Here is a 22,441-nt window from a genome sequence, read left to right as displayed (position 1 = left end):
ACAACATTTTCATTTCATATCCAACCATGTTGATGAAATTATTCGGAGGTATCAATTTTCTCGAATCCAATTACCGAAGCAAATTGTTACCCATGGTAAACCCACAAAAACAGTGCTCGTAAATATAAACTACCTCAAATTAAAATCAATTTTTATAATGACTTCATTTAAGATGCAGGCTTATGAAGGAAGGCGGCAAACCACTACCTGTACGGTTCGAAAGTGATGAAGCGAAGGATCGAAGAACAACATTCCATCCCCTGCCGATCGGTGCATACATGTGCGGTGAATCAGTACATGCTTGCATTCGACGAGGCACTTACGCACTAAATTCTGATGATGTATCAATTATGGGAGAAAATTGGCAAAGCTTAAAAATAAATGTGTTTAAATTCACTCGCCTTATGTTTATTGAAAAATGTATTTTGATAAATAATAATTTGATTTCCGTAAACATTCAAGAGCCACATGTACCGTGAAAAAGAGGTATAGTCAAGATGAACTTTTTTTTCTCTTCTATTGCAGCTGTTAACCTTATCTTTTGGTTCATTCGCAAAATCTCATACATACATTTAATGAATTAAATGATGTATCGCCTTTTTAATTGATGCGACTGACGATGTAGGAAAATAAGCCTAAAGAGAGTATCGAAATTATTTAATAAGATCTCTCAATATTATTATTGATTACATGCTTTTGTTACGCGGCTTCACCCGTTCAACAACAATTGGTTCCATTATGGTATCACATTGTTAACGAATTTCGCTTCAAGCTTGATTTCATCCAGTTCTCGTTCGCCGAGTGTTTCGTTCTGTGAGCAGTTTGGAGCGCTTTTTAAAAATAATTATGTCAAAATAGCGTTCAGCCAAATATGGCGCATGTATATCACAGGTTATTCTTCTCTACATGGATGACTAACTTGATCTTGATTGTGCATCTTGTTCGTTTCTCACTGTGGTTCGCTACAAGAGTGATAGCTGCCAGCGTATACACGCTAATTTGTTTCGTTGGAGATTGAAAAAAGTTTAATTGAACTCGTGTTGGGGGTGAAACAATGGGTCTGTGTTGGAGCTGATTGAATCGTTCACCTCAATCAACGTAACTAATTCGATAATTACTGACAATTTTAGAGAATACATTGTTATTTTTAATTAGCGGGAAATAACGAAAGAAGTAGGGCTTGGCGGTCGTGCGGCTAACGGCCTCAGACGTTCAAAGGCGCGTACTGTGAATTGTTATGGTTCAAGTCAAAATCTCAATCTAACGAAAGACAAAAAGGATCACCAGGAACGTTTCTTGATTGTCGAAGATTTAAGGGATATCCTAGAAAAACTAGAATGAGAGATAGGCGAAGACGCCATCTTGTTTCCAATTGAACCGCCAAAACCGTCTACATTTTTCATCCACAATTGTCCAGGTAAAAGTTAAATATTTGTAGTGTATTTTCTGTTCTCTGTAATGGCTTCTGCCTTATAAGCAGAAGGTCGTAGGTGCAATTCCAGGCTCGTCCCTTTCCTACTTAGTATTTCTATCCTAATTCTTTCTATGTTCCACGTTCTACCAAAAACGATTCCTACTGTTATAACCTTCTACACTGACAATTCCAAAACCTCCCGTGGCACCTATGAAAGTTCGTAGAGTTCTCTGCATCTTTCTTGAGTAGGTGTCCACCTAATTATCCTTCCCCTTCATAAGCATTCACAAGGACGTGGTCAGGACAGATTTCGACTATTGGAGAGGGCATTTCTTACATCTAAGAGATAACGATTAGTCCCAAATCAATATCTGTGGTAACGGATGAAAGTGATGCTCTCTTCCAAGCACCACCTACGATTTCGTGCGAATGGCTCAAGGCTAATGCTCTATAACGGAATTTCTTATCAAACTCTCAATTATTTTTCCAGATATTCATTCATCTCTGAGTTGCTTCTATAAATTTGTGCCTTTAAGACATTTTTATCTCTTCTTCTTTTTTGTTAGCATTATATCGCAGAGATATTACCGCCTTGCATAAAGTTCATTATGAGGCGAACACGTTTAAACTCTATCTACAGCGTTGTCGAAAAAATATAACCCGAAAAATTTATAGCCCGGACCGGGAATCGAACCCAGTCACCTACAGGATGATCTTGCTTTGTAGCCGCGCATCTTACGACTAGGCTAAAGAACGCCCCATTTTTATGTTTTCTAATGAACATGTTAAATTCTTGAAAAATATATTTTTGTTATTCGATATAACATGCGAGACATAAATTTGTTCATCTTATTAATTATTACTGGATATCAAATTTGATGAATTGATTTTCAAATATTAAGGTTTCGAGTAAGCTTTGGAATTAAGTTTAAGCTACTCAGAATTCGCCAGGTGCCATTCTTGTACCGTTTTTCTTTTTTGGTGGAATTTTATGTTTCAAATGAAATGGATAACGTTTGATCAATTGAACTTGAACAAAAAATAAAATCTGAATAAATGTGAACGCATTTAATTATTTCGATATGATTTTTATGGTAAATTATTGAAACAATGCTCAAATGCAATTCGGCAGTATCGCAAGTAACATCGCAAGCGAGTTTATTTGCGCAAAAGGGCTCGGTGATTTAAGTATGATTTTTTCCAGTACTAACTACATACGAACCACTTTTCAAAGCGTATTTTGATTCACCTTCTTCTTATTGGCATTATATCCCCCACTGGGACATTGCCGCCTCGTTGCTTAGTGTTTTCTAAGCACTTCTACAGTTATTAACTGCGAGATTTCTAAGCCAAGTTTTCATTTTTGCATTCGTATATCATGAGGCTAACACGATGATACTTTTATGCCCATACGATTAAATTTCCTAGATCGGACCGGGAATCGAACCCAGCCACCTTCAGCATGGCCTTGCTTTGTAGCCCCGCATCTTACCGCACGGCTAAGTAAGGCCCCATTTTGATTCATATTCTATTGATTTGACGAATTATTCATGATTTTTGGTTATTAAAAGTGCAAATGGAAAGAATTTTTTTTTGTGCATTTACAAATATTGAAGTGCGCATGTACACGGATATTGATGCCACACAGCATGGTTGAAAATCAACTCAAAACAGTGAACGACAATTATTATAAGTAAGAAAGTATTTGACCATGCGATTGAATTCTCACTATTATCTCCGTCAGCTTATTTCCTCACGAATGATAAACTCCGACGGCACGGCATACAAAACACAAGGCAGGTTTAGCACGTATGTAAACACTGAGTTTGAATGTAAATATGTAACGTCACTACTATCTTCTTACAAGCCGAACCGACACCATGCTCTACGATTTCAGCATGCCTACTTTTGTGCTCCAACATGTTATGATAAACCTACTCCGACGGCAAGAAGACGACGCTCACACAGGAACCCTGAAAATCGAACTTACAAACACTTGGACCGAACCCGACGGTTTAACATCCTTTGAGGAAAAAAGCGTAACCAGACATTATTGGTTTTATAAAAAGGCAACGGCGTCGATTGGGATTGAATCCAGGTGGTGTCCAAGAGGGTGACAGGCAGACACGGTCACCTAAATGTTTCGGATGTTCCTATTGTTTTAGACGTTTCATGATTATAACTTAACATCAAACAAACAACGCATTTTTTTTAAACGAAAGTAGTTCATAATTGATAATAGAGAATTGGATTTTTACCTTTCTCGTATAGTAAGTATACGTAAAGGCTATCGCAATATTCTCGCTCCAAAAATAAACTTCTCATAGAAGCCCCGGAGACCCACAGTATTGTTTTTTTTTACATTTATTTTATATACCAATCGAATTGAGGTGATGTCTGTGTGTGCGTGTGTATTTATGTGTTTGTGTGTGTCTGTGCGCAAATAAGTGCCACTCATTTTTTAGACACTTATCCTTAACCGATTTGCACCTCATATGTTCCATTCGAGGCGGAATCCTGCTCGATTGTTTTGTATTGATAAATGGTTGGATCGGAATATGGGCTCAGAAACTTTGATTAAAATACATTTTTTTAAATACAAAATATAAATAAGAAAGGGTCATACAAATAAGAAAGGGTTTATTGCACTTATCCTTAACCGGTTTGCTTGCAACAGGTTTTATGTGATGGGGAATCCTGTTTTATTATTTCCAATTGAAAGTTGGCTGGATTGAACAGTAAGTACGGGAATTTTAGCTTTACTACCATTTTTTACACATAGATAGCGTAGAAGTCTCACTTTTTTGACACTTATACTAAACCAATTATTTTTTGGAATAAGTTGCAATCAACGCAAAATTATGTTCCAGTATTATTTAAAATTTGCCAGATTGGACTTTAGGTTCGAAAATTATGGCCAAAATACTATTTTTGTACAAAAATCTTCTAAATGACTCGTTCATTTTTGGCCACGTTTTGGATTCTCCCAAAAAGTTGAAATCGTTTAGGATGTCATTGTTTTCTATTATAAATTGTCCAGATCGGAATGTAAGGAAGTAATGATCGAAATACTAATTTTCCTAAAAATGGCACTTATACTCATCCGATTTGATTGAAACAATTTGTTTCAGAACTGAGGTTCATAGGTTCGAGTCCCATCGAAGGAAAGTAGTTACCTCCAATACATTTTTCATGTCATAATCTTCCACATAATGTACATATTCACATCTGGGTTTTCAGAACACTGTCGGGTGGTCCAATACCCGGAAAATAGCCAATATTAACTTTGATTGAATTGACACTTCCCATAGTTTTAATAAGGTGTGTGCTTTTAAAACCATGATCTTATTTGAAAATTTGATTCTGACGCGTTTATCCTTCGAAAACATTAGCCGATAATGATTGACATATTTGCGTTTACCTTATTTTAGGATCTGCAGCCGACGGAGACGACGAAAGCAGTGCATCTAAGCGTAGGAGATCGAGAACAAATTTCAACTCATGGCAATTAGAAGAATTAGAACGGGCATTTGCTGCAAGCCATTACCCAGATGTATTTATGCGAGAGGCTTTGGCGATGCGACTAGATCTAAAAGAAAGCAGAGTGGCGGTAAGATGATGCTACTTATTTCTATTTGTTATTCTTTTCGTCATATGCAGCAAACATAGTATCGTATGCTCAAGAATAGGAACAATCATGAGGTGCTGTACATCTAACGATGCTCTCTATAATAGAGCATGTCAATTGGTCAATATGACAATTACAAACAATTACCAGTTGACATAATTTTCCTAAATTTACTAAATAACTTTTTATAGCTTAACTAACTTTTTTTGAACTTATTGGCTTGTACTACAAGCAAAGTGACGTGAGATTGCTCGAATGATGCTAATCAGTTATGACAGCTAGTATCTCCGAACATTTTCAGCATTTGAGCCGTCATAACTTGTCTAACATGAAAATTTTTATATGAAGTTTTCGATCTTAGGGTTGTTAATATATCCGTTGATTATTGGCCATTATTTTTATGCATTTCTGTTTTTTACTACTTGAAATTGTTCGAAGACTTGTACGTTTTCTTAGTAGGATAATGTCTTTGAAAAGTCAGGAGCATTCTGGAAAATATTAGGACAATGCGTAACCGGCCAGTGGGCAACGAAGAAAATTTCAATTAGATTTATCCTGCCTCATAAAAATATCTAGAAGTAAATAATAAAGTTTTAAATTTCAGTGCATTCCGTTAACTAAAATGGATAGTCTAAAAAGATTTAAATAGATTTTTTTTTAAATCTGCCATCCTTGTTGACTATTGGTTTTTCTAAAGTATCATTAGTATTTACATTTAAATCTTACTATCTAATATGTAGACTGTCCTTTACTAAATTCCAAACAGTCCTCAAACCATTATTTGATATGTATATATTCATGTATTATGTTATCTAACCTAATTTAAATTTCCATTTATTTCCTCGGCATCACACAGCACAGCAAAATTTTGTCACCCGCTCGGCAGGCAATACAGTTGGTATCAAACTCTATGTTTCTTCTTAAGCTAACCTCAAATGTACAATAAATTATTCAACGTTCAGTGCAAAAGAGGGTGCCGTGGCGTGATATGCTTCAGAGGCTATTTGTTCACAATCGGTGGCGTCTGTGTACAAAACTGCCTTTGTCTGCTTGGTGTGAAGATTTTTCCTAAATCAGGGGGAGAAAGAAAGCTAAATGGTTTCGAACGAGGGGTGCGGTTTCATCTGCACCACCTATCGCTCCGCAATGTAAAGCAACAATAAAATCTGTCGTTTTCTGGGCTGGTAGCAAAGTCAAAATCCTTACACCAGAAAATGCAATAATCCAGCATAACAACAATATTATTATTACTTAAATCCCAATTGACGTAGTTTCCCTTCGTAATTTTCATTTTCGGTTTTCCGAAGAGGCCCTGGCGTATAAACATGATGATCTTGGTTGCAAAGATCATTATTACGCTCCTTCTGTTGCGTTTAGTTTACTTATTCCTCATAACTCGCGAGTCGATTATGTTCGTAGGAACAACATTCACGTATGTTGCAGTTTCTCCTTCCTTTCGGTGTTCTCGACCCATCATCTTGCTAAAACCGTAGGGAATAATGGCCAGCAACCTGCTGTATGGGGTTTGATAGCAGTGCAGTGGCAGGACCAAATTGGATAAAGAGGCAAGCAGCAAAAATCACAACATAATGTGCCAAAAATCTGTTCAAATTAAATTAAATACGTGAAACAAATTTTCTTCATGGTGATTTATTGGAGGTGATAAACTACGGCAAAAGTAATTTTTATTCATTGATGCTAACGAGCTTTCTTTATGTGGTTTCTTGTGGCATATTTTCCAATTTAGGTTTGGTCATCTATCAACATTTAACTATAATAGATGGATTGTAGTTTCTAGTTCACTTAGTTTTGGTTTTGGGGCCTTCTTTAGCCGTGTGGAAAGATGCGCGGCAACAAGGCAAGACCATGCTGAAAGTGGCTGGGTTCATTTCGCGGTCTGGTCTATGAAATTTTCGGGCTGGAAAAGATCTCAACTTCTCTGGGCATAGAATTATCATAGTGTTAGCCTCTTGATATACGAATGCAGAAATGGTAACTTGGCTTAGAAACCTTGCAGTTAATAACTGTGGAAGTGCGTAGAGAACACTGCGAGGCGGTAATGTCCCAGTAATGCCTATAAGAAGATGAAGTAGTAGTTTTGGTTTGCTGAACAGTACTGGAAATATATGCATAACTTTGCAGCCGAGTCTAGTCAGTGCTGGTCCTGATGTACCCTAGTGTTAATTGATTTTTGAAATTAATGAATAAGATTTAATACATGTTTTGTATTTTTGAATTTGAAATGTACATTTTGTCTCGATCAATAGCGCTAGTTAAGCAAGATAGGAATTCCATCGAGCATATGATCATAAATAAACATCATAAACTTGAAAAATGAACTATGTTTATCAATCTGGAGAGATATCGACATAAGCAGAGATAATAAAGGTACGAGACGACCCAGTATTGGGCTGAAAGTCTCGTTAATAAAAACAAAAAGAGATAAAAAAGGAGAAATTGTATGTGAATTGAAGGAATCTAATGATACACCCCCGGAAAAAATTATAACGCCAGCGCTGTTTTTCATGCAAAATGGTCATGTTTGAGGATCAAAATCTCGATTTCAAGCGATTAGATTAAGGACATATTTTGCCACCCAGCCTAAAATGATTTAATGTTTCAATTTCATGATTATTATTTATATGCATGTTAATTAAAAAAAAGGCAAAAGGTGCAAACACAAAATACGAATTCGAAAAAATTGCATTACGGTTATTAAATGAATGTTATCAATTAGCCGACTATTTGAAAATGTGCTTATCATTTCTGGAACAGTCTATATTTCCAATAAAATGGTCTTTATTTTATTTTTTACTTTGTACTTTTCATAGTTATACCTTATCCTTATATATATTTTTTTAACTTTATTGCAGTGTTTTTTTAATCTACAGATTAAGTTCAACGCCGACCTTTTCCTTATACCTGTATCCGTAAAATTATAATTTTTTGACCATTTTCGAAATATTTTTTTTACTGTTTTGATCTTTATGTTCATCGTAAAAGTGTGTGAAATCTAGTTAATTCAGAATTCAAAAGTTGACTATCTCAAGGACATATCTTCCAATGTTTTCGATATACTTTAAAGTGGAAAACTTATATTTATCACCGAAGAGTGGATCAAGATGGCAAAAAATTGTTCAAATTGGAAAGAAGTGCAGCAATGAAGAACGGAATAGATATCGCAAGTAAACGACATAACAGTATCAAGCGTTCAGAAATTGAAATTTCAGTAGATGGCAAAGTGTGAAAACAGAATTATTGAAATCCCTGTAATTTTGCTGAACGTTCACCCATGATAGTCTTGGGTAGTAGCATCCCAACAAACATTGATTTTGGATGAAGCGCGTATATGCCCATAAATAGTTTTCTTCAGCTAAAAAACTAGTTTATTCAGCTAAAATTGTTTGTTGGGATGGTGACTACTCTAGATAAGACGTCGCCGAATTTGTCCCCGTTGAATTCATTTCAATTTTTGTGGGCCCTCCTTAGCCGTGCGGTAAGATGCGCGGCTACAAAGCAAGACCATGCTGAGGGTGGCTGGGTTTGATTCTCGGTGACAATTTTCGAATTGGAAACTGTCTCGACTTCCCTGAGCATAAAAGTATCATCGTGTTAGCCTCATGATATACGAATGCACAAATGGTTACTTGGCTTAGAACCCTCGTAGTTACTAACTGTGGAAGTGCTTAATGAACACCAATCTGCGAGGCGGCAATGTCCTAGTGGGGGATGTAATGCCAATGAAGAAGAAGAAGAATTTATTCGATTTTGTATAGGCCAACAGGTATAATTATACCCCGATGACAATGGTTAGCCACGGCGCTCGAGTTCTACGCGTGTTGTACACCGTCGAGGGTTTGAAGCACAGGCATACTGCAACGAGGTAGTGGTCGGAATCAATATTCACATTGTGGTATTTGCGGACGTTCGTGATGTCAGAGAAGAATTTACTGTCGATTAGAACGTGGTCCATTTAGTTTTAAGTTTCTTGGTTAGGTGATCTCCATGTGGCCTTTTGGGTGGTCTTGTGGGGGAACAAAGTGTTCGTACTACCATTCCTCGGGAGGTTTTAGCCATGGTTGGACATTGTCATGCGATACGGTATGCAGACTATCTGTTCATGTCACCGATGACGATTTTGACGTCCCGCAGATGGCATCCTCCGTATTTATACTCCAGCTGTACATATAATGCTTCTCGTCGAGTCTTCCGTCATATGGGAATTACACGCTGATGGTGCTATAGTTGATAAAACGTCCTTTTATCCTCTGTTTGCACATCCTTGCTCTAATTGGCAGACTCCCAATAACGCGTTAGCGCATTTTGCGCAGCGTTATGAAGCCGGGTTCCACCTCGTTAGTGGTGCCACAGTTTTGGTAGAAGGTAGCCACTGGATGCCCGCTCTTCCGCACTTTCTGTCCTGTCCACCAAATTTCCTGCAACGCTACGACGTCGAAGTTGCGGGGACCTGTTTCACCATAGATTAGCCTGTCGCAACCTCCGAAACCTAGCGACTTGCAGTTTCATGTTCCAAGATTCCAATCGTGATCCTTTATTCTTCGCCTAGGTTGTTCCTGATTGTATAGAGTAGTATTATTTGGCTTTATGCACATATTCGTAGCTCTTGAGGGGAAATTGAGTAACCGTTACTTACTGTGACACATGGGGAGGGGAGTTTATTAATCGCTTAAAATGAGTATAAAACGTAGGATCAAACAACAATATCGTTTTTTTGTGATATTTTTATTTAACAGTTGACCAATGGGAAAGGGGATTGTCTCAGTGAGCGTAACGTTATTAAAGGGTTTACCTTTACAGGCAGCTTATTGGGCCTATGCAAACCTCCTATCTAGTTGGTGGGTCGTCATGTCAGGTCTTTTTAGTGTCCTACCTAACACTAGGACACGGGATTGTGTGCTTTGAGCGGCACACGGTCACGGTCACACACGGCAGAGCCTGCTTGCGGAGCAGCAAGCATAGAATAAAAAGATGACAACTGCTCGTTGATTCAGTATTGATAGTGAAAAAGTATTGGATTCCGAAACTACCGCTCTTACAAGAAAAAAATCGGGCAATATATTAAAAAAAAACACATTAATAAAGATAAAAAAATTGTTTACTACATATTTCTATTTTCTCAGGCTTTCAACGAGGTTACAAGAACTTCAATCATGAACTTTATTTTCTGATAAATCTTTTGTGATTTGGATAGAAACGATGAAATAAATTTTAGAATTGAAAAAAAAAATTTCTTTCGATGTTAAGTTTCAAAAATATAAACTTTGGAAGAAGCTACATCGTTAAACTAAAATTTCGAATAATCTTGGGATTCTAAAAAATCATGAGATTTAAAAAAATGGATGCCGTAGTTCTTCGTTATATTCTAAAGAAATTCTTTGATTTTACAGGAATCTCGAAAACTTTTGAGAGATTTTAAGTACCGTCAACTGGGGGGAAGATGATCATTGAGGTGAAGATGATCATTTGATGTGTCAGTCAAAAGTACCAGATTTTTTTATGAAACGGTAGTCAACAATATTCTCCGTTCAAGTAATGTTACCGCTAGGTAGAAATCCGAGTTTTTCGATTATAATCATGAAAATGTATTTTGTGGAAGAAAGAGAGAGATAGTCATAAATGACGCTATTTTCGTTTCAAATATTTACTTCGAAGACTTCTTTACGTAGTAAATTCAACATTCATACAAATAACCTAGTGTATTTTGACTACTAGGTCATAATGATTTTAGTAAAGCTGTCTTGATCAACTTCACCCCAAACCAGATTACTCAAAAAATGTGTGATAATTTAATTTATTTTAATAAATTCGAACGCATTTCAGAAAACTAAAGTTGTTGATTATTGCAACGTATAGCAGTACGTGTTTTGAAAACATTTGTTTCGATTTAAAATGTAAACACACATTGTTATTGCATGTTTTGTCTTAAAAATGATCATCTTCCCCCCAGTTGACGGTAACTAAAAATATATTCAAATATGATGAAGCTAAGAATGCTGATAAAAGACGTCTTCTACTTTTATCTTCTAATTGTAACTTGGCCTGCTTTTCAACTTAGCATTCTATTAGCGTTTCATCAGTTATTAGTTGAAGGCTTTTCTGTGCCCGCCATTGCATGAGTATGTATTTTGTGTGACAAGTACAATGGATACACTATGCCCAGGGTGTCGAGAAAGTTTTCAATCCGAAAACATCTTATAGCGCACTGAGAATCGAACTCGATATCTCCGGATTGGCAATCGCCTACGCCTTTGCTCGCAAAGCTTACTTGAGACCCAGATAAGAAACGTAGTTAGCAGTAATCACTAGTTGACATGACTGAAAGAATACACGCTCCTTGTCAGATTCATTGGTCCTACAAGAACACAGCTCGTCATGGAGATAATCGTGTCCCCCGTAACGTTTCTACAGGTTGTCGTTATATCGTTAAGTTATAGAGCCACAATAAGCTTGACCACTCTTCCTGACAAAACAATTTTCAGTGATATTCGTCATAATTATGCATAACAATCTCTAAAACTTTTAATGACCCCAATCGGTAGATATCAAAAATAAAGCGGTATAATGGTGTCAAAATCGACAAGTTATCGTCATTCCTACAGCCTTAATATTGACCGACAATTTATGATTCAAAGTTAATATTATTGAAATTTTAATTGATTCCTCAAATCCATCATATATCATGCACAGTCACTAAAGCCGCTGACCACTAGCAGTTCGGAGGCGATAAAACTTCCTCGCTGATCACTTCTCAACATCATTTATTTAGAGCTCTTTCATCTATCGCGTTCCCTTGGTTCTTGGTTCTGCTTTGGGAGACCCCTTCGTTTTCTATTTCCAATATTAGATACGCACATTGAGCTACCTGTGGAGAAATGAACTGAGCTTGAGGTTCCCCGCTGTTTTTTCCACATTCGCTTAATCTAAAATATCCTAATTTATACCCACCGAGAGGTGAAAAAAGCAATTAAGGTTGCGCGGTTAGTTAAGGAGAGGAAAAAAATGTTCACAATTTCTTCATTGATTCACTATTCCGTTAAATCCTATTGAAGTCGGTGGTAAGGTGTAAATGCCTGATACTCTGCTTTATCTACTCCTTCACAATCGAGTTTTCAATTTATTCGCTTTATACAGAGGTTTCGAAGTCGACAACTTAATCAACGGCTCGGTGTAAAGCATGGGAAGAACGCATTTATAACGAGTCAATTAATATTAGAGAACTAATTTTTCACCTAGTTTGGTGTGAAATTCATTTCAATACGCTCGAACAAATGCAAATGCTCTGACAATACATGCTGTAAGAATCAATTATCGCATGTAAAGGTGGAATATTTTAGTCTATTATTTACACCCTTGAGGGATTGTAAAAACTATTTTTCCAAACATCTCTTTTTGGAGAATTATTTCACGATGACGTAATGAGAAGATGGATGAGACACTTGAAATAATAATGTGAACGTTGTTTAAGAATATTATATTCAACAGATAAATTAATGTTATAAATGTGAAAAAAAAATATTCGCAAAATTTGCGTTTGAATAGATCTACTAATATTGCATCCCACAGTTGGGACATTGCCGTTTCGGAATTGATTATTAACTTCCATAGTTGCGAAGTTACTAGACCATATTATGTTTTATACATTTGTGATATAGATCCGCAACGCTGAGTAGACATCTTTACGTGTTTCGAAGTAAGATTTACCATGGTGACATTGCCAGCTTCATGCAAATCCTGACCGAACAAAAACCTTCTTCAATTTCCGACTCCGTGGTACTTATGAGGGTGTCGCTAAGTCGGCTGGTCCTTTTTCATATAAGTACTGCATCACTAGTCTCCTCTATCTTCTAGCAACGGTGAAGAAGATAGTTCTTTCCCTTCTTTCTAAACAGGAATTTCAAAAGATTTCAAAACTCACCGTGTCCAATATATTCTCATACACTTTTGGTGAAGTTATTTGCAAGCAAGCAGATGGATTATTTGATGTGTCTTTTGGCCTAATTCAAAGCCGTAGTTCTACGAATGTTTTATTATTGCGAAACGCATGTATTATTGCGAAACGCATGCTACCATTGATTCATATTATAAAAACTTTCAATAAAAACAATTATCATTAAAATCCAATAATCGAAGTTTGAATTTGTATGAGAATACATTGGACACCTTGCAGCACACATGTTCCACGAAAGTTACTGCGACTCATATGTCGCAGATTCAGTCATATTCAAGTTGATGCAATCATTTTCATCTGACTTGTGCTGCTAGGGACGGTATACACTAGAGTGATTTAAAGTTTGACTTTTTTGCCCCCAGATGCTTAAACGATTGCATTTTCCAGTAATAATCCTCCTAAATTTTTAGTTAATTTGGATGTAATTTAAGTGAGCACGCGCAGTTTGAAGTTTGTATGAAAATTACTATAAAAACAGTAACTTTTATAGAAAATCGTTCCACAACGCTTCCCATTAAGCTCTTAAAGATATGAGTACATCGGCAATATAGAAAATTTTACAAGCAAACAGGTCGTCTTTGTTGCGAAACGATTCGAGGCTTGCGAGTAAAGTTATTGTAAAAATAGTGAATTCTACATTGTTGTTTCATAAGGGCGAATGTCGCAAACGTAAACATTGACTTCTCCTGCTAATTTCAGGAAGATTAGAGACTTCTGACGGTATTTTCCACTTCCGTTCGGTAGAAGACGCGGACCTCCAGTAGTTCCAAGTGCTTGTTAGCTGAGAGCGGAGCGGTCCTAGTTGTTGAGGAATGCAGGAAAATACATTGTTTACGTTTGCGACTTTCGCCCTTATGAAACAACAGTATCGAATTGTGGGAAATTTAATTTAACACGTAAAAGAATAACATCAATATCAATAATGAGCAATTTTGTTTTCTTCATATCTTTGCTTCCAAACGACAAATCGCTTCGCACACGCAAAAAAAGCGTTCCCGAATTCGTAAACCAGCAAAAATACACCATGATTTAATTCATGGATTCTGGAACACCAGTCACGTTTTCCAGAACGTTCCAGAAAACGTGAGGTTATTCCCGAATCCGTGACTATTGTTCCCGAAAAATACACCGTGAACTCGTTAGTTCACGAATTCATGAACGCTTTTTTTGCATGCAACAACAACTGTCTTTCAGCTTGAGAAGTGTTCTATGTAGCCAATATGTTGATTACAGTTAAATAGTTCATGGACCACCTCACGGAACGGCCTTTCATATAAGCGTCGATTTCCACAGTAATTTCCATACAAACTTTAAATGACGTGTGCAAATCAAATTACATCCTAATTTGCGAAAAAAATTGGAGGATTATTGAAATGGCAAATGCAATCGTTTAAGCATCAGGGGGCCAAAAAAGTCAAAGTTTGAATCACTTTAGTGTACACCGTAGTAATATTTATTCATATAACTGGAAATCTTACCTTTATGCCCAGGGAAGCCAACTGTTCTGAACCGGAATTAAAGCCACCTTCAGCATGGTCTACGTATTACCACTGTATTAAAGACCTTAATACTCTTATTGGTTCCGTCATTTTGTCATGTGGGGTCTCCATTTGGCCTTGCGAGCAAACACGTAGGATTGCCAATTCGTTGATGGCGAGTTCGATTCTCGGTCCGAGCTAGGATGTTTTCGGGTGGGAAACATATAATAGGTTTATTTTTAGTAAGCCATTTTGTAATCTATTTTTAACACGGTTCGACTACTGCACCCTGTGGCAGTATAAAAAAACCGTTCTTCTACCAGAACACATACTCCATGGCACGCAAATGCGCTGGATGACTGACGCCGCTAACCACACCAATAAATAAGCCATTCAGTTTTGGCAACAAAACTATCCTTGGACGTGTTGCCAAAATCGAGTGAGGTCTGCACGTCCGAGTTATATTGGAAAAGTTCATATCCATTTTCAAGATGTGAAAAGATTTGTGCAATGTTGAATACATATTGTTGGTAACATTGAAATAATCATACACATCATGTCATGTTGGCAGGATATTCGGATATTCTGGGTTAGGAAAAAAATACTGTTTGAAAAATGAGAAATAAGAATAAACAAAAATTGAATCAATCGAAGGGCGTATTTTGATCTTTGTTCATAAAAAAAACTAAATCAAACTATTCTAAAATTTCCGCTAAATCAAAAGCATTATACCTTCTCAGAATGCATGAGAAAGAAACCACCATAATTTGATAAATAAATTTAAGTTATTCTGCTAAGGAGAATTTAGCAACCTTAAACATGTTCTCCGTTTTACTGGCAGGTATCCAGCTTCAAGTTGAAGTGTTCCCTTTTCATCTTCTATAGAGTTAATTATTACATCTGTTTAGCATTATCCATCAACAATTCGACGAGAGATTTAATCGATTTGATTAATGGTTCTTCACATAGACATATGCTCTGCAGACTGAAACTAATTCGATTTACGACACCTTCCATTTGTGCGGTATTTTCATTTTCAATAGATTCTTTGCCGCCGCTTTTGAATGGGCTCAGTTCAGTCAGAGTGATTTGTGGAAAGCATGTTGCTTTCGGTTCAAGTGTTGTTCCTGGGATTGTTTCTTTTCACTTGATTAATAAACTATTAGGTTATTGAATCATGCTGGTTTTGTTTAGTGTAAGATGTTTAATTTTATCACAAAAAATGCACCAATACAAAAAGCTATAACTATAAAAAACTTTGATTGAGTATAAAAGTATGTTTGATTTACCATTTTCGAATCGAAAATATGAAATCATTCGTGATAATAAAAACGCAATTTGATTCTGATACTTTCCAGATTTTACAAAACTTAACCAGGAAATCAAAATTCCTCGAATATTAGACCTGCTCTTTTAGTATTCCCTACTGTTTACTGCATATGAAAATCAGATGAATGGTGATATCAATGTTTCTATTTTTGCATTATCTTATCCACTTTTAGGTATGGTTTCAAAACCGAAGGGCGAAATGGAGGAAAAAAGAGCATACAAAGAAAGGCCCAGGTAGACCCGCGCATAATGCTCACCCTCAGTCATGTTCCGGAGAACCCATCCCTCCCAATGAATTACGAGCGAGAGAAAAGTAAGTACAGTAATTTAAGATCTTAACTCCTATATATGTGTAACATAAGTGTATCATTTTTTTGTTTTTTAATAGTTATACTGTTTAAAAAACAACTTAGGCCGTTACAAATAATTAATTAACATTTTGCCCTACTGGTCTCCGAAAGGTCAAGGGGGAGAGGATAATAAAAAATAAATATTAAAATGAAAAAAAAAAAAAAAAATTAAAAAAACTCCTCGGATTTGTTAAAGAATGTTTTGAAAATCCTCAAAATTATCCTAATTAAATTGCCCCCTCAACATATTTTTTTGGGTAGACAAAATGGGGGGTAGACAAAATAATTTCTAAATATTTGTATCGACCTTATTCCTTGATAACATAGGACACTGGAACATTTTTTATTTTTTTTTTGGCTTGATGCAGTAACACAAACCTCTAAACTGAATCTTTTTTCCAGAGCGCGTCGACGGAAAAAGCTCGCAAAAGCTCTGGAGCGCCAGGCGAGGAAGTTGCGAGCAAAGGGCATCACCGTTGATCTAGACGTACTTAAGGCAGAATACCTTTCCCAGCATCGAAATAACTCCAGCTCAGACAGCGAGGGTGGAGTTGACGATGACGATGATGAAGACCCAATCGATGTAGTCGGCGGAGGAGAATCCAATGAAACACCAGAAGACTGTTTAATAAAAAGGCGCGACAGTATTGATGACGCTCTAGATGAGAATACTGACACACATAGAAATAGTATGAGGCCAAACCCATTTAGCATAGAATCACTACTATACAATAGTACGTGAAATGACACTACAAGCTAATATAGTTTCCTACCAATACCTTATTTCAGATGCTACCATTGTGTACAAGAATTGAATAATTTAAGTTATTAAATGAAATGATTTTGTTACATGCCGTATTTCCTGTGACATATTCAATAATCGAAATTTTAAATAAAATGCTATTTAATTGTAGAGAAAATCCACTGTTTCAAAATTTATCCATCAGATAATAAACTGTTAAGCTTTTTGGGGCGTGTAAATGAATATGAATATTTTCTGCTGCACATAAGCGGAAATCGTCTTACGTACGGGCGTGAGGTGATCCAAAGATGGCGGCAGCACTACGAAGAGCACCTGAATGGCAGGAAACGAGAGCGGCATGGTGACGAACCTGGGTGCACGGGTGCAAGACATATGTTTTCCAGATACGGATTTCCAGGAAATCCAGGATGAGAACGGCCTGCTCTAAAACAACAAAGCCCCTGGGGTTGACTTACTACCAGGAGAGCTGTTTACACACGGTGGTGAGGCGCTGGCTAGAGCTGGATAGCACGATGGATAGAGTAGTTCGTAGTTTGAGTTTACAGTTTGAACAACCCATCTTCGAAGCGTTATAACATTTTTTTGTAAACGTGCCAGAAACGTACTTAAGTAAGTATTCCGGCATCCTTTAGACTATATGCAAACGTATTGAGTGAGGTGATTGGCGATAAATGAAGCAGATAGGAGCAGAAATGCAAAGAAAAAAATGTTCTCTTATACTAATCTTCATATAAACTTCAAATGCGATACGGAAAGTGGGGACGCAGCCAATTTAGCTCGTCTTTTGCATAGTTGATTGGGGTCCAAAAACGAGTCAGAAAAATGGATGAAGGATGGTCGAAGTTTGTTTTTTTATACAACTGCGTCCCAGTCTTATGTATGTGTGTGCGTGCGTGCGCGAAAAAAAAATGTTTTGGGCACTTATCCTTAACCGATTTACTCGCAATAAGTTGTATCCGAATCCTGTCCAATTGATTCCTGTTGAAAATTGGCAAGATCGGTTATGGCTAATGTGACCATACGTCTAGCGTTTCGTGGGACAGTCCCGCATTTTCACTATATTTGTCTTGCGCTGAAAAACGTCTTGCGAAACGTCCGACATTCAACTTATTTCTAGATAATGTCCCGCGAAATACAGAAAAACGAAATACATTATTAGCTACCTATTACCTAGCATTTTAAAAGAAATTATCAGATTTGAAAAAAAAATTACTGAGACTATCGTTTTGTTAGGCAATCACATGGATCATAGAAATCAAGATTAAAATGTTCTGCTGTGACTCAGAATTATCTCTATAGTTTGTTTTACCCAAGCCTTATACCCTGGGAATTTCGTAAGCAGATTTTGCTTCCATGTATTTCCGAATTATTACTGCGTAATTGCTTGGATTTCGACACAGAACGTCCAAAATTCCACTCCATTTATATGCCATGTGGACCAAAATCTTGCGGAAAATCTACCCCAGTAAGAGAACGACCTTTACTGTGTTGATATTGGATATCGATAGCAGTCAGTGTTGAGAAAAACTCAAATTCTTAAATCTCATCCAAAATTTAAATCAAGCGCGAGTCAAACACCACCCTACTCATGGCACAGAGAATCGTTCATGATGCGACTCGCGGTTTGCACCAGTGCTTGATTCCTACGAGTTATTCTTCGTTGAATTAATCGAATTTACTTTCTTTGCTTAAAACAATGGAAAATAAATCCATAGGTAACATAAAATACGCTATTGGGTTTTTGTGCTTTTTGAAGCGAAATCTGGCGAATATGCGGAACGATGCGATTCTGCATGCAAAATGCTAGCACGATGCTTTGTTTGCAGACTCGCAAGCGACCTGAAATGGGACGGAATTTTTGATTTTCTGAGCAGATATCTATTTAGTCTCAGCTGTTTGGAAATAAATTGGAACAAAAACTGTGGAGCATATTCCTGAAGGCGAAAGCTTCAACCAGAATAGACTTTTAGAAAAATATGATCTAATTAATTCATAATCACATCTACTTTTGTTAGTTATTTTAGAAAAAGTTATTTAGGTTATTAGAAAAATAATTTTCGAGGTTTGATATCATTGCTTCTAGCACTACAAAAAAAATCTATCAGAATTCTATACACTAGATGACCAACAGCTTGAAGTCATTTAACTGCAACGCTTTTCAAATGTAATTCGATAGTTGTAACACTTTTGCAGATATCGGACAGGAAACCGCTAAACTTCAAAATTATACGAAACTCCATGGCAGCTACATTGAGCTGCACATTTAACGTTTAAAGAAAGCTTTGACTACTAAAATGAGTTGCCGTTTATCGAACAGTTAGCAAACTAAGCCTTGATAACAAATAAAAGATTGAATTTGATTTAAGTGTTATTACTAAAACATATTACTACTGTGTCTCACATCATACGTTACAGACAGTATGCTTGCTTGTGATCAAACAGATGTAATTTATACGGATCTAACTGCAGCGTTTGATAAGTTGAACCACAGCATTGCGATCGCCAAGCTTGATAGATTGGGAATTGGAGGCAGCCTGCTTGCATGGTTTGGTTCGTAGCTTACTGAGCGCCAGTTGACAGTTGCTATAGGCGATTGTCGCTCGGAAAGCTTTTTCGCGATGTCTGGCATACCGCAGGGTAGCCATCTGGGACCGTTGATATTCCTTCTCTACTTCAACGACGTACATCTAGTTCTAAAAGGTCCACGATTATCATTTGCAGATGATCTTAAAATGTTCTTGCGCATCTGCACAATAGCCGATTGTCATCTACTACAAGACCAGATCGATGCTTTCGCTCATTGGTGCGATCTAAATCGACTTGTAGCTAACCCGAAAAAATGCTCGATCATAACTTTTTCTCGAAAGAAACAATCGATTACCTTCAACTACTGCCTGTTCGGAACGACTATTGAAAGAGTGCACTGTGTGAAAGATCTCGGTGTTCTATTGGACTCCAAACTGACATACTCGGATCACATTTCATATATAAAGCATCCAGGTCTCTTGGATTTGTGATCAAAGTGACAAAGACTTTCACAGACATCTACAGTTTGAAAACACTGTATTGCTCTCTCGTGCGATCTACGTTAGAATACTGCTCTGCGGTCTGTAGTCCAAACTATAATAATGGTGTCGAACGCATCGAATCCGTTCAACGTCGATTTATACGGTACGCACTCCGCAACCTTCCCTGGAGAGATCCGCTACGACTTCCTCGCTACGAGAGCCGTTGCCAGCTGATCAGCATAGAACCTCTGTGTATCCAGGATGTATGCAGAGCATTAATCGTCGCCGATATTTTGCAAGGAAGAATAGATTGTGACACTCTTCTGCGACAAATAAACATCAACGCACAACCCCGAAAACTGCGGAGTAACCTAATGCTAAGACTTCCTTTTCGTCGCACAAACTATGGACTGCGTAGTGTTCTCCATGGTTTGCAGCGTGTTTTCAATAGAGCGGCGTCGGTGTTTGATTTCCACTTGACGCGAGATGTCCTCCGCCGGTTCTTCACATCATTTTTCACCGACCAGAACAATTGACACACATAGACTATAGTTAATGTATTTGTTATTGTATTGTATTTTACCTCTTCACAATGTTTCCAATCCACGTGTCTTGGAGGGACTCGAACCCTCAACCTCCTACTCTCTAGATAGGCCTGATAACCCCTACACAACAAGACCACTTAAAGGTCACGTTTGCAAGACACGTGGATTCTTTTTCGCAAATTTCATATCAATTTGTCCATTTCGAAACATGTGCTGTGCATATGCACAGCCAAGATATTTAACAACAAAAATGGTTTTCGTACGGCCGAGTTGCCGAATAATATACAATTAATAGTAGGTTGTTGGCCCAAGGTTCCCTATCCACCGGGATGGGGCTGCCATCAACAAAAAAAACAACAACCTACTGTTCCCGAAACATCAATTTGTTCGAGAATCCGATAATGAAAGAATACGGACTGATTTTACGGCGACGACTCTTAGCGCGAAACAACGGACACGAATAGGAACATGGAATGTTTTATCCCTAGCCTAGTAGGGTAAATTGGCACAACTTGCCAATGAGGCACGCCGCATGAAGCTTGAGATCCTGGGACTGAGTGAAGTCCGTTGGCCAAACTTAGGAGAACACAAAACGCCGTCGGGACAAGTTCTGCTATACTCTGGTTTACGAGGTGAACACGCTCCCCGGCATCGCGGAGTTGGCTTCCTACTAAGCGCTCAGACACACTCTGCGCTTATGAAGTGGGAACCTATAAGTGAAAGGATAATCGTTGCCAGATTTAGAACACGGGTTCGAAACCTTACTATCATCCTATGTCATGCACCAACCGATGCTGCCAATCTGCAAGACAAAGTGAACTTCTACAGTCAACTCAATGCCGTCGTAGATAGAATTCCGAAGGGTGATATCAAGATCTGTTTGGGCGACTTCAATGCGAAGATCGGATCCGATAACTCGAACCATGAGCGCATTATGGGACGCCATGGTCTCGGAGAAATGAGCGAAAACGGAGAGCTGCTCGCATAATTTTGTGGTAATAACGACATGGTGATCGGGGGATCGCTCTTCCCTCATCGACCGGTTCACAAGGTCACGTGGGTCTCCCGTGACGGCTTTACAGAAAATCAAATCGACCACATCTGAATCAGCCGAAAATGGAAATGGAGCCTTCTTGATGTACGCAATAAACGTAGTGCCGATATTGCGTCTGATCATCACCTCCTCATCGGCGAAATACGCCTGCACATTGTGCGGATTCGTCGGCAGGAGGAAAGAATTGGACAACGATTCAACACACGCCAACAGGAAGATGCCACGGTGAAACGGTCCTTCGTTGAAGAATTGGAGACGCGTGCTGCAGATATTCCGGAAGGTGGCAGCGTGGAAGACCAACGAATCGCCATCAAGAATACCTTCATCGCCACCAGCGAGAACAATCTGGGCGAACTACGCACCCAGAGAAAACAATGGATCATCGATGAGACCTGGAGGAAGATAGAGGAGCGAAGAGAAGCCAAAGCCGCGATAGAGCGATCGAAAACCAGAGGAGCAAAAGTCTTAGCCCGTCAACGATACGCGGCTCTTGAGAAGGAAGTAAAACGCTCATGTCGACGGGACAAGCGAGCGTGGACAGACTCTCTGGCCGACGAAGGAGAAAGAGCCGCCGCAACCGGGGACATTCGCCTCCTCTACGATATCTCACGACGCTTAAGCGGGGCGAAGATAATGCAAAGATGCTCGTGAAAGACGCGAATGATCAGTTATTGACCGACCCAACTGACCAGATGAAACGCTGGTTCGAGCACTTCGAACAACTTTTTCAAATGCCAGCCAGGCCATCACCACCTCGGCATGATCTGCCTTGGATCCGACGTATAACACGCGTCAATACCGAAGCTCCATCACTGCTAGAGATTCAAACAACCATCCAAAGCACGAAATCGAATAAAGCCCCAGGGGTCGACCGCATATCAGCCGAGATGCTCAAAGCTGACC

The 22,441-nt window shown here is 38.1% G+C and overlaps 1 protein-coding gene across 1 annotated transcript in view; it reads left to right on the top strand.

Moving 5' to 3' along the window:
- Window positions 1-17,056, top strand: part of LOC134224749 (homeobox protein unc-4-like) — a 130,181-nt gene extending 113,125 nt beyond the window's left edge. The window contains exons 2-4 of the mRNA XM_062704304.1: window positions 4,846-5,024; window positions 15,992-16,131; window positions 16,571-17,056. Coding sequence (XP_062560288.1) covers window positions 4,846-5,024; window positions 15,992-16,131; window positions 16,571-16,910 — 659 coding nt within the window. The 3' untranslated portion in view covers window positions 16,911-17,056. The remainder of the gene's footprint in view (window positions 1-4,845; window positions 5,025-15,991; window positions 16,132-16,570) is intronic.
- The last annotated feature ends 5,385 nt before the right edge of the window (window positions 17,057-22,441 follow it).

This window comes from Armigeres subalbatus, chromosome 3 (assembly GCF_024139115.2).
Source record: "Armigeres subalbatus isolate Guangzhou_Male chromosome 3, GZ_Asu_2, whole genome shotgun sequence".
Lineage (NCBI taxonomy): Eukaryota > Metazoa > Arthropoda > Insecta > Diptera > Culicidae > Armigeres > Armigeres subalbatus.
The sequence above is the reverse complement of the archived record's forward strand: the minus strand, read 5'-3'. Positions and strand labels throughout refer to the sequence as shown.